This window comes from Mus caroli, unplaced genomic scaffold (genome assembly GCF_978045245.1).
Source record: "Mus caroli unplaced genomic scaffold, Mus_caroli_1 scaffold_5, whole genome shotgun sequence".
NCBI lineage: Eukaryota > Metazoa > Chordata > Mammalia > Rodentia > Muridae > Mus > Mus caroli.
In genome coordinates, this window is record NW_028227260.1 from 152013633 (window position 1) to 152026225 (window position 12593).

Consider the following 12593-nt stretch of genomic DNA (forward strand, 5'->3'; position numbering starts at 1 on the left):
TACCAACACTATTTATAGAAAAATAATTGTTTCAATTTTATGTATGTGTCTTATTTATATATATGTGCATATGTGTCAGAGTCTGTGGAGGCCAGAGGTCAACTCAGAATATATTTTTCTATTGCTCTGCACCTTGTTTTCAGAGAGAGAATCTCTTTAGTAGACCTCGAGCTCACTGATTTAACTAGAGGCTAGCCAGTGACCTCCAGAGATCTACAAGTCTTCAGCTCCCAGCACACCCTGGTTTTACAATGACAATGGGGATCTGAATTAAGGTTCTCATGTTTGCAAGTACATTGCCTACTGTACATCCTCTGTCCCTCTTTTTTGACTTGGTCTCCTTGTTGAAAATTACTATAATTTTGAAGGTTTTTTTTTAATTCTCTTTATTTATATGTATGTCCCTATGATTATAAATATCTCCTTTACTGTTTAATTTTAATACATTTTGAGATTTGGTACTCTAAGTTCTAAACCTTGTTTTCTTTAAAGCTAATTTGGCTATTCTATGTTCTGTTTAAATTTTAGGATACTACTGTAATTTAAGCAAATGAAGCAAATTTTTGTAAGAATTAGATTGAATTTGTAAATCAGTTTGAGGTAAATAATCATCTTAGTGATATTACATCTTATAAGTGATGAATGTGGGGGTATTTTTCTGTTTAGAGCTTCCCCAATTTCTTTAATCAACATTTTATTTTTAATAGAAAAAAGTCTTGCTTTTTTGTAAGTATATTTCCAGGTATTTTACGCTTTCCTATGCTACAGTGAATCAAATTATTTCCCCCTTCAAGCCCATTATTTTGTGTTTGGAATTTACTCACAATAATTGTCCCTATTTGTGGGAATACAGCATGACACTTCTATATATTAGCAATGTGTAGATCAGATGAGGACATTGATATGGTCATCACCTCAAACATTTATCTTTGTCAGGAATCATTTTATTTCCTTTTCAGATTGCACCTTTGATTTTGTATATTGCTATAGTCTGGATATGTCTCCCAAAAAGGTAGGTTTTGAAAACTTAATCCTTACTGTAACAATGATGTGAGCCTAATAGGAGGCGCATAGGCCATAGGCCTCCACCCTCAAGACTATATTGCTACTGATTATGAAAGGAATTAAGCTTTGACTCTGATCCCTTTTGCTTTCCCTCACCTTCTTCTGTCATGAGGCACAGAAAACGGCTCTCACCAGGTACCAGACCCTTGATCTTGGACCTTTCAGCCTCTAGAAATATAAACCAGTACTTTTTTTTTTTTTTTACTATAACTTATAGTCTTAGATATATGGTTATAGCAGTGCAAAAAGATATATCAACCATGCATTTGGAAACCTTGATTAATTGATTTGGACATCTGTGATTAATAGGAGACAAGGAAGACTGTAGTTAGGATAAGCATAAAATCAGGACAATAAAACCGTCTTCCCGGTTTTGCTTGTGACATATTAGCACTGGGTAAGATTGGTGATTATTTTTATCTTTCAGTAGTGATAGTAGGAATAGATCTCTAAAATCCATTCCACTAAGAGTGCTATGGCAAACCCTGTTGTTTTACTGGTGATAATGAATGGAGCATTATTAAAACTATCCCTAAGGTGTTAGGCTATAATTTCAGAATATGAATAATAGCTGTGTGGTGAAGACAACAGATAAGTACCCATAGTCCTTTTGACTATTTTTCATCAGTCTATTAGAGGATTTCAACACCACAAGCAAAACATCAGAGACGAGTCCTTTTGTCCTTAGCACCTTTTATTGAAGTATGGCCCTTGATGACAATATGGCAGGCATATCAATGTCAGCCAAGAAGGAAGTGGTGGAGGACACAAATGTAGTAAGACCCAGAAAAATAATAGCATTAAATGGGATAGACAATTCCCCGAAATTGTACAGCAAACACTGATTCTTTATCTATATACATTGCCCCACACCCTGCCCCCTTCTAAGGATTTAATCTTCAAATAATACAATATTCTGCCACATAATTATTACTGGCATACATAGCTCCTCTGGTAAAGAAAGAGCTACCAAACTCCACACGGGTAGACATAGCCAGAAGTACACCCAACTCCTGCCAGTCGAGGCTTGGTATTAGAAAAGTCTGGTACCCCTTAGGCACCTTTCTTGGCATATGAGGTTAAATGGCAAACAGAAGTATGAAGCCAATCTTCAAAGAGGCTTTTCATATTTTTACTCTCTTTCCTTTCCTGTGCATCCAATTTCTCCCTTTTTAGGACTTTAATTTCAGTAAATCTATCCCATTCCTTTAGACTCCACTTGGGTATTTACTTTTATGTCTTAGCTGAGCCTTCAATAGTGGTACTTGAGGGGAGTCAATTACCCACAGCCCCGGGGATGGGAGAAGAATAGGCATATGATCACAATCTTGCATTGAGTCCCTTGTATCCACCAGCCTGCTTTCGTATTATCCAATGAGAATCATGGAAGTCTTTGGAGGGAAAGAATGGATGAGCAGCAACCTTTGAGGGGCTGGGTCAATCTCTGAACGTCTTCCATGCTGCTCTGCCATCTTCTCAGAGGCCTGGAAAGATGGCTGATCCCAGAAGGCAAGACGAGAGAAAGAGAGAGAGAGAGAGAGAGAGAGAGAGAGAGAGAGAGAGAGAGAGAGAGAGAGAGAGAGAGAGAAAGAGAGAGACCCCATGCCAATAGCACTGGCATTTTGCAGCCTCACTGTGGGAAGGCCATAGCAGGAGTAGGGCATACCAGTGTTAGTTCAGTCTATTGAGCTCTGTATAGTTGTGAAGTTATCTTTCAAATACTTTGGAAACTCAGCCCTGTATTCTGATTCTAACTGTATAAACCATTTTGAGGTGGGAAAAGTGATAAAAACTGAGAATTAAGGCTGGGGCTATAGCTCAGTGATACACTTGCCCGGTATACATAAGGTGTTGGGTTCCATCTCTAACAATGCCATCACAACAAACAAACAAACAAACAAACACAAACCACAGTTAACAGTATTTTTGGTATCATATACTTAAGGTATAATAAACCTAATGAAGGCTACAAATACCCAGCCTATGGCCATGATATCCAGTAAAGTGAATGTTCCTTGTTCTACTGTAGCCAAACACATCTTGGAATGACAGAACACATAACTCTCACTATCCTACTATAAGACATTTCAACTTCCTTATTGATTGTCCTGGGGCCCATTATATTTAAAAAAGGTAAGGCAAGTGTGGCTTTTATTCAAACAGTTCCTCACCCCTCTCAATTTTCCTTTGGGTAAACTCTCAGCCATTCTGAACAGAAAAGCACAGAACAGCATAACGCAGCACAGCGCTGCACAGTACTTTGTGGTATACCATAGCACAGCACCGCACACCATAGCATAGCATAGCATAGCATAGCAGCAACTGAGCTTCAGCGCTCAGTATACTTTTAGAGTCATGTTGAAGATAATTTGTGATCTCCCACTTGAGGGGAGAGTGGCAGTACTGAGAGATAAACAGTGCTTCTTGCAGAGGCAGCAGTACTAAAAAGCATACCCAATGGCTCATAGAAAAGGCTCCCATCCCTTTAGAATACCCCGCCAGCCAAGATTCTCCCATAGCTGTCAGACACAGTGTGCAGAGAATGGAAGAGAGTGGCCGGTATTTGTAGCAGCTGTGAAGTTCCTTGGCAAATTCTTTGGTTGAATAAAGTAACACTGAAGCTACAGGGAATGGCCAAGGACCCTGAGGAACTCAGCTGTGACAGGTGGTGATGCCAGGGCTTGGTTGTTTTGGGCTTCTGAGAGATTGTTAGGGGACATCATCAAGGAATGTACCCAGTTAGTAGGGAGCAGAAGACTGAGCAAGATAGAAAGGCAGTTTGGTGATGAGTCCCCTCTTGCTATTGCTCACCTGGATGCTTTTCCAGAATAGAAGCTGGCTACCAACGTCAGGTCTTGGCGAGAGCAACATCTTTAGTGCTTTGCGCATCAATCCCTCTTACCTGCAGTTTGACTTTCCAGAGTTTCTGTTCTGATACTCAACCAGGTTGACAATATTAAATGGAACATCGTAGAGTCAAATGGCTGATCAGTTTTAAATTATGTGCCATTCTGTGCAGTGTGATGAAAGCTTGCTCCATCCCACATCAATCATCTATTTATCCAGTGTATCCATGCTATACAGGCAGCCTTTCTTTAGTCACTTATTAGTCCCCTCAGTGAGGAGATTAACAATTGTGCTATTTACAAGCATTGGTACTATCGAGGATTTCAGGCATCCACCCGAGGGGATGCTTTAGTACATAGGCCCAGAAGACAAGGAGGGATAGTGAATGTCTAGATCCTGGGTGAATCATAATTTGCTCTGAGGCCTGGCCCTGGCTGAAAATACTCTCATGGTTTTGATTCCTTGAGCTAGCCACTGGCTGGGAAAGCAGTTGTTAGAAGAGCACCTTCCACACCCACCCACCTTCCTTCCTTCATGTATCCTGTATCTTTCAGTTATAGGAGACTCTGGTTTCAAAAGGCAGTTAAAAAACACTGAACCCTACTCAGGAATGTTAAGGTTATAGTCATCCAGCCCTCAAGGAAGCACATAGCTTAGAGCACTTAGGAGGCTCTAAGTCCAAGGGGAGAAACTTACTAGCTACTCGGAACTATGGTAGGAAGAATTCAAGGCCTTGGCGCTTGCTTCCTTAGCCACGGTGGGCTTATATTTTCCTTCTGCCTAACTTGTTTTTTCCTCACTTCATTAGTTATGAAAGAAAAAGAAAACATAAAAATCAATACCATCAAAGACCATTTGAAATATGATAAGAACCCTCTTCCCCAGTAACCAAGCTGTATTGCAAAGTCAACTATAATAGAGATACGTTAGAGGATCAGAGAGTGAAACCCTGGCAGGAGACTCCTAGTGATATCAGGACAGGTTACAAAACAAAGAGGCAGGTCTATCATCATGTGAAGATAGGGTGAAAGCAGCGGTAACAAAGCTATCAACTAGGTGTTGGGGAGGGTACACATGGAACCACTTTGTTTAAGCCTGGCTATTACCAGAGGGAAGAATACTCAGGTGGACTCCATGCTTGCTCTCCTTATGTGAAGTCTCCCCTTCTGTGCCTCCTGCTGCCACATTTGGTAGAGGCCCTGGAACTGGTGTGAGGTGAATGTATTCAAGTCAAGCACATCTGTGCAGACAATGGCTAGCTAGGTCAGTATCCCTAGGGAAGAGGGAAAATTGCACAGGCAGTTTAGCTTTGAACCTCAAGAGGGTAGTGTGGTAAGGGAGAGTCTTGAGTTTGTGAAGTCTTTGGTGTTTTAGTACAGAGATGAAGGCACTTTTTAGTCCTCGCTCACTGGGAGCATAGTAGTGTGGCCACACCTTGCTGCAGCTCTGTAAGAGAAGCTCGGGGCCTTCCCAGCCTCTCCTTGATGGCTGGCCAAGGTAGATGGCTGGACTCACTGCTAAGTAATGTCTACATACTTGGCTAGCAAACTGCTTCTGAAGATTGAAAGCCCTTTTTCACCAGGAATAGACTGAGGTGCAATGGCATACTCCCAGTGCAATTAGAAATTGCTGGGCCCCAAGTGCAGGCTTTCTTTGAGGCATTTAAGCTGTTCTTCTCCAAGTTTGATCTTCTCCTCCAGCTCTCTCTGTTCAATGATGAGAGCAGATTTCATCTTCACAAAGTGCTGGTAATCTTGGAGCTGGTCCTGAGGCAGGTAGCGGGAGACCATGCTGAACACCAGCTTTTCCCTGCCGTCCACATGCTCCTTCAACTCCTTGGCATCTGCCAACTGGTTCGTCAGCTGCTGCTTCTTCTCTATCAGCACCAACTGGGGAAGCAGAGGACCAATTAAATGCCATCCTGACCATGAGGCATCTGCACAGCAGTCTTTCACCAAGGAAGCAGCCACAGAGCAGCTACGCATTTTGGTAATTAATCAGCCTTAGATCCCCTGCTTTGAAGTTCACTTTCATGCATAAACCTCCCTTTTCCCATGGTGAGCAGGGCAGCAGTTTTGGACGGGGATGCACAATCACCTCTTTCCATTTCTAAGGCTGTCTTTAAACCTTAGCTTGGCATAGAGGAAACCTCTGACAAAGCCAATCTAAGTCCCTTCTATCACTGAACAAATTACACTATGGTGATGCTTTCTATATGGTGCCTGTGTGTGATTGGACATGCACGGGTGTGTATGTGTGTGTTTGTGTGTATGCATGTGGATGGAGCTCTTACTGTAGATTCAAAGCCACTTGTATAGAGAAAAGTAATGGAGTTTAATTCAAATATAATCACCAAATGAAATAACCTGTAAAATTGAGGGCCTCTTTGCAGCTCTAAGGGGATCAGCGGCAAATTTGCTGCTGCTGCTGCTGCTGCTACTGCTGCTTTTCCTGTTGCTGCTGCCATTGCTTCTGCTACCACCCCACCCTTATCACCACCATCACCACACCCCCATTAGCAGCTAGCACTAATTCCATATTCACTCTGTTTGGGACCCTATTTTATTCAATTAACTTGGATTATCTCAATCCTCACAGAAAATACATGAAACAGATCGTATGCTTATTTCATTTTGTAAATGAAGCAAGTGAGACGAGTAAGGCTACGTTGCTTAGAGTCATACATAGCTACCATGCAGAACTAAAACTTCAGAGCACTTGTGAAGCCAGTGCTTACACTTTTAATGTTGGTTTTCAGTCTCCCTTAAAAATTAAAAAGTCTATTTCTTCCATTTCCACCCCCAGGGACCTCATCTGTACCTTCTCCTGGTTGGACTCTGAGTCGATGCTATTGAGAGCATTCTCCACCCGGGCTAGTCGTCCAGAGAGTGACAACAACAGGTTGACCACTTTGTCCAGGTCTCCAATAAACAAATGGTACTTTTCAAACTCATTGGATTTGCAGACAGCTTTTAAGTTGGCCTCCACCTCCTCTCCAAGGGCAGCATTGGCATTGATGTCATCCAGTAGCCCGCGCTGGGCCTCCCGTAGGACAGAAAGTTTTCGACTAATGCTTTCAATGAGCTGAATCTAAAAGAGTTAATATGGAAGACAAAGGGTGAACATGGACATCAACAGAACCTGATATGGGCTTAGCAGAGCACGTGTACTCCTCGCATTTGGAAGGTGGAGGCATGGGGATTACAGACTAAAACCTTGGCTAAATGAACAGATTACAATTGGAAGGGAGAGGGAGAAGAAAGGAGGGATGGAGGGAGGAAGGACATGATGGGAGGGAGAGAAAGGATAGGTTGGGAGTGAAACCTAAGCAAGTGATATGTAGTAGTACCTTTCTCGAGTAGTTACCTTCTCTCCCTGTTTGACAGGAATCTCCACGTTACCACCAAAGTTCTTGATGTCAGATAACTGTTAGCCATGGACCAAAGTGACATTTTTAAAGTGCAACCAAGACTATAATAAATAGGAACTCAAGACCTTCCAAGACCCTACATTGGTAAGAATTGTCATCAGATGCATTCTAGTTTAGGCATTCTGGAACACTTACGTTTGGAGTGTTCCTAAGAGTTCATTAGGAAATGATGAAGGTGACCAAGACTAGGAGGTTTCAAAGCCCAATGTCAGGAGAAGTCAGGAAATCGTCATGATCATGACTGTGCTTGCAAGTGTGGGGCAAAGAACCAGCTCCAGTGAGAGGCAGGAATCCAGGGATAGGAGTGGGAGCCAGAACTAGGTTTCAAAACAGTCTCAATGGTGTTGTCACCTTCCACGTTCTCAGATCAAAGGCCACGTCAGTGTCAAAGCATGGCCCTCCTGGATTGTCACTTATTCACACAGGAGGCCAGCCTCTGGGGACTGAGGGAAAAAATGGGAATAGAAGGAACACTTTGCTCCTCACTAACTGGGCTCTATATATCCTGAACCTTTAGCCTGCGGAAAGTGTACTGGATGAAGCTGCAGATTCATCCACAGCTCAGCCAGAGGTGATCTGTTTTTCTGGAGCACGGCAAATTGATGGCCTTCCTCCCCTTTCTGACTTACACACAAACATAGCCCTGCCCCACCTGCAGTCATAACAAATCACTCTCTGTTATTTTGTTCTTTGCCATTTCCAGTCATCTCTCTTCCCTTGGCTAGACTTTCATTATGTTTGTCCCTGGAAAGGCCAGGCCTTGAATAAGCAAGGACCAGCTCTCTGCCATGTTCAAGAAACATAGACTTCAAGGAAGAGCATCTGGATCAATAAAATTTGACACTTCCATGGTCCAATTATTTCCCTGACATTTTGCTTGAGATGGGAAACTGGAAGGAGTACTTTTGAAAATGGCCTTATGTTTTCCTACCAGCCATGTCCTGAAAGAGAAATATGGGCAGACGAACAATTTACATTGAGTTCACATGTCCACAAAATGGTAAATTGGGCCTTTGAGGTTGCCATGACAACTCTATCTGCTTATGAAATAAAACAGGTAAGTGTAAGGGGTGGGGGCAAAACGATTCCAGGAACTTGATTAAAAAACTAGGCTACTGGTGCTTAGAGGAAGAAAGGGAGGCTTGGAACAACAACAACAACAACAAAATCCCCACTTATCTATTTTGTATTTTCAAGAGATAATTGACCATCATTGCAAATAAATAATAGTCTGCCAGCCTATAATTTCTCCTTAGTCAGTCAGAAACTTACAGAGAATACAAATTAACGGCACTGCCATTGGCCAGATCTCTGATGTGCCTTAGGCAGTGAGTTAGCTTGCTTACTTCAAAAGGACAGTATGGCAGAGCAGAAATCCCATCCAGGACCTATAATTTAGTCTGTGGCCCTTGGAAAAGGTAATCCCTTTAGCAGGCAAAAAAAAAAAAAAAGTGGGGGCAATAGTAACACACTTACCTTGCAGGGCTAGAGCTGCAGAGCAGTGGTGAACACTGGCCTGGCAAGTACAGGGCTCTGACTTCAGCTCTAGCACTACCGGGGTGGGGGTGGGGGGAGGGAGGAGGGGAGGTTGGTTGGGGGTGCGGCTCAGTGTAAACTGCATTTCTAACACATGCTAGGCCCTAGATTTGATCCCAAATACTTCAAATAATGTGACTGAGAGACTGTTTCAGGTTTTAGCATTAGATCAACAGCAAAGCACCAGCTTAGCACATATAAGATCCTGGGTTCAACTCCCAGTAACACACACACACACAGACATACACACACACATACCTGGGTTCAATCCCCAGTGATACACACACACACACACACACACACACACACACACACCTGGTTTCAATGCACAGTCTCTCTCTCTCTCTCTCTGTCTCTGTCTCTGTCTCTGTCTCTGTCTCTCTCTCTCTCTCTCTCTCTCTCTCACACACACACACACACACACACACACACACACACACACACACACCTGGGTTCAATGCACAGTCTCTCTCTCTCTCTCTGTCTCTCTCTCTGTCTCTCTGTCTCTCTCTCTCTCACACACACACACACACACACACACACACACACACCTGGGTTCAATGCACAGTCTCTCTCTCTCTCTCTCTCTGTCTCTCTCTCTGTCTCTCTGTCTCTCTCTCTCACACACACACACACACACACACACACACAATCCTACCTGGGTTCAATAGCCAGTCTCACTCACACATAGACCTACATACATAGACACACACACAGACACACACACAGAGACATACACACACATCCCTATATTGTGATGGCCCTAAGGATTAGAATAATTACTACTGCTACTATTGATTAGAGAACAGACTAAGGAGAGACTGTGGTTTCCATATACAGGTAGAAAAGACATGCTGGAGGGTATGGAGGGCTGCTTGTCCTCTGACACTTAACTGAATGCTAAAACTCTCCGGGATACACCACAACCTTACCTTTTTTTGAGCCAGTTCATAGTCAACTCCCTCCTCTCCCAGGCCTGCCTCTGCCATCTCAGGCTGCTGTTTTAACTTGTTCAGCAGTTCTGCCTTGGCCACAGAGATATTATAATAAGCTGAGTAAGAGGTAGGGATTCCTGAGGCCCCCTTAGGAGGTGAGAAGTGCTGAAACTCTTGTCTGTGGAAACAAAAGGTGACCATTTGAGTGCTTTTGTTGAGAAACCACTGAGTTTTCTTTTTTCTTAGTTTCTCTACCTGTAATATTTGACAGCTCTTCCCATAGCTGGTATAATATAATGGAAGAAAAGGCACCATTCAAACACAAACAGGTAACAGGAAGGTGATCTAAAAGCCAAGTGAAGGTAAACTTTAAGAATGAAGAAGTCAGCTGAGCAGTGGTGGCGCATGCCTGTAATCCCAGCACTTGGGAGGTAGAGGCAGGCAGATTTCTGAGTTCGAGGCCAGCCTGGTCTACAGAGGGAGTTCCAGGACAGCCAGGACTGCACAGAGAAACCCTGTCTCGAAAAAACAAAACAAAACAAAACAAAACAAAAAACAAACAAAAAAGGAATGAAGAAGTCTATTTCCATGTCCTTCTATGTCCCTCAACTTAGTAGTTCATAGGACTTCTGTATCTTTTGGCTTAGTCATTAAAACCCCATTAAAATATAGAAGAACTTTCAAGACCTCAAAACTGTAGACTTATGATGATAAATGAGTTGCCTTAATAATTCATGACCTTCAGTGAGGGGCAGCAGAGAAATAAGTGTTCCTCTAAGCTTGGCCACCTGATTTAAGTACCGAGTCCGCTCAGCCCAGCTCTATTGGATGGATCTGCTTGTTCGCAAAGGTACCCTGACTTGCCTTATACTCTTTTCTTTTATCCTGATGTCACTCCTTGAAATGGCCCCTTTGCTGTAGATGTTCCACAGCAAAGAGGTCACCTGTGACCTTAGCCATGGTCATCATTCTGAATGCTGATACCAGCATTCCTGCCAAGGACTTGTCATAGCCCATCACATTTCTAGTGTGTTCTTCTGATACTGCCTCTCATAAGACAGCCCTTCGGCTTGAGAAGGGAAAGCACACCTCCATTTGTGTCATATTCTCACTGGCCCCAGCCTCCTGTGCGGGTTCAGAATGACACCCAGGGACTTGACAAATGTAGCAGCAGACCTTGTTATCTTGGGGATACCAAAGCCCGAGGGGATAAAATTTGGCTTCTTGGAGCCCCAGCCAGTGAAAGAGAATTTCTCCTCAGAAAAGAAGTAGTTCTGGCCCGACCCTAGCTTGGATTTGGCCTCTTCTGCCATTATGGCTTCTAGTCTGGTGGAAGTAAGGGAAAATAAAGGCTATGTCAGGTTTCAGTAATGAAAGGGAAAACAGCTCTGCCCAGGGTTTATGCACAGGCAAAGTCCACCCCACTTGGGCCTGTGTGTGTGTGTGTGTGTGTGTGTGTGTGTCTGTGTGTGTGTCTGTTCCCTTTGCCAGGCAGCTATTTCTACCATCCACCTGTCTGTTTCACCAGCCCTTTCTAACCTCTAGCTGTTTGAAAGGGAAAATAGAAGAAACTCATTAGTCATTTCTGCAGCTATTTGTAGCTCTTAGATAAAGGTCAAATATAATGGCTAAAAAGGCTCCACAGCTATTTACTGATTCATGCTATGCTGTCTCTTAATTCATCACACAAAGGCAACCTGGGCATGCCAATATTCCTCACTCTAGAGACATCTATTTTACACATAGGCTTTCAAGATTAGAACTATAATACTAATATATACACAGTGCTTGTTATACCCCAGAAACTGTCTTAAGACAGGTAATACACATGTGCAAAGCATGTGTACATAGAGACATACAACTGAATGGTCATCATGACCATTTTAAAGAGAGGTAACACGAAGAACCCAGAGGTAAAATTATATTCTCCAGGTCAGTAGACAGTGACCTGCTCACCAATAGCAACCTGACTTCACATCTGTGCCTTTATTCTTTATACTCTGTGATAGTGACAAATGAACAACTTAATACTCTACAAACCCCTATTTGTAAAGGACTGTCTAGCTGGACCATGTCTTTGATATCAAAAGAGAGAGAATTTTGTGGAGGTAATCCAGATAATTGAACTTTGAGAATACCTGTTTATAAGAACTTAGTACATGTCAATATTCTGAGTCAGAAACTGTTAAGATCAAACTTCATGTGCTCCATGGGAAGGCAGCTCAGCAGCTATGGCCCTGTACCACATTACAGTGGATCATGGTAAGCACTGTGCTCTGGGGTTCTTTTTCTTTTTCTCATTACCTTCATGAACAGGGAAGGGATTACAAGAAATCTATAGGAACCTAATCTGAATTTGAAAGTAAACATGACATGTAAGCTCAGAACCTTCCGCTGAGCAAGGACAGACGTGCTTAGACTATACAAAGCCAACTAGATCTATACTGGAACTAGTTATTAGACTGAAGCAACATTTGATCATTCTCATGACTTCCTTGCATATGCATTACCGAGTCTGTACTGAAAAAGGAAATGTGTGGTAGAGATACTATGGTTTCAGATGGCTAAAAGTTGGCTGTCTTTATTTGCATTTCACACTGAAAACCTTACAAGTCTATTGGCCCCAACACTATCTTGAACTTTCCTAGGGTCTGAGGAGAATCTTTTTCAGGACCTGAGATCCCAAAATGATGCTGTAGGCAATGAGCTAGACTGCCTGGGTTCTGGTTAGCTGTGAGCCTGTGAGAGAGTTATTTCCCCTCCTTTAGCTTCAATTTCCT

At 42.8% G+C, this 12593-nt stretch overlaps 1 protein-coding gene across 5 annotated transcripts in view; it reads right to left on the bottom strand.

The window, feature by feature from the left end:
• Positions 1–1145: 1145 nt before the first annotated feature.
• Shroom4 (shroom family member 4) overlaps positions 1146–12593 on the bottom strand; it is a 231901-nt gene continuing 220453 nt past the window's right edge. For all 5 annotated transcript variants that reach the window (XM_029473009.2, XM_021153944.3, XM_029473010.2 and 2 more), the window contains 3 exons: positions 9811–9991; positions 6733–7002; positions 1146–5801 (listed from right to left, as the gene is read on the bottom strand). In XM_029473009.2, coding sequence (XP_029328869.1) covers positions 5532–5801; positions 6733–7002; positions 9811–9991 — 721 coding nt within the window. In that variant the 3' untranslated portion in view covers positions 1146–5531. The remainder of the gene's footprint in view (positions 5802–6732; positions 7003–9810; positions 9992–12593) is intronic.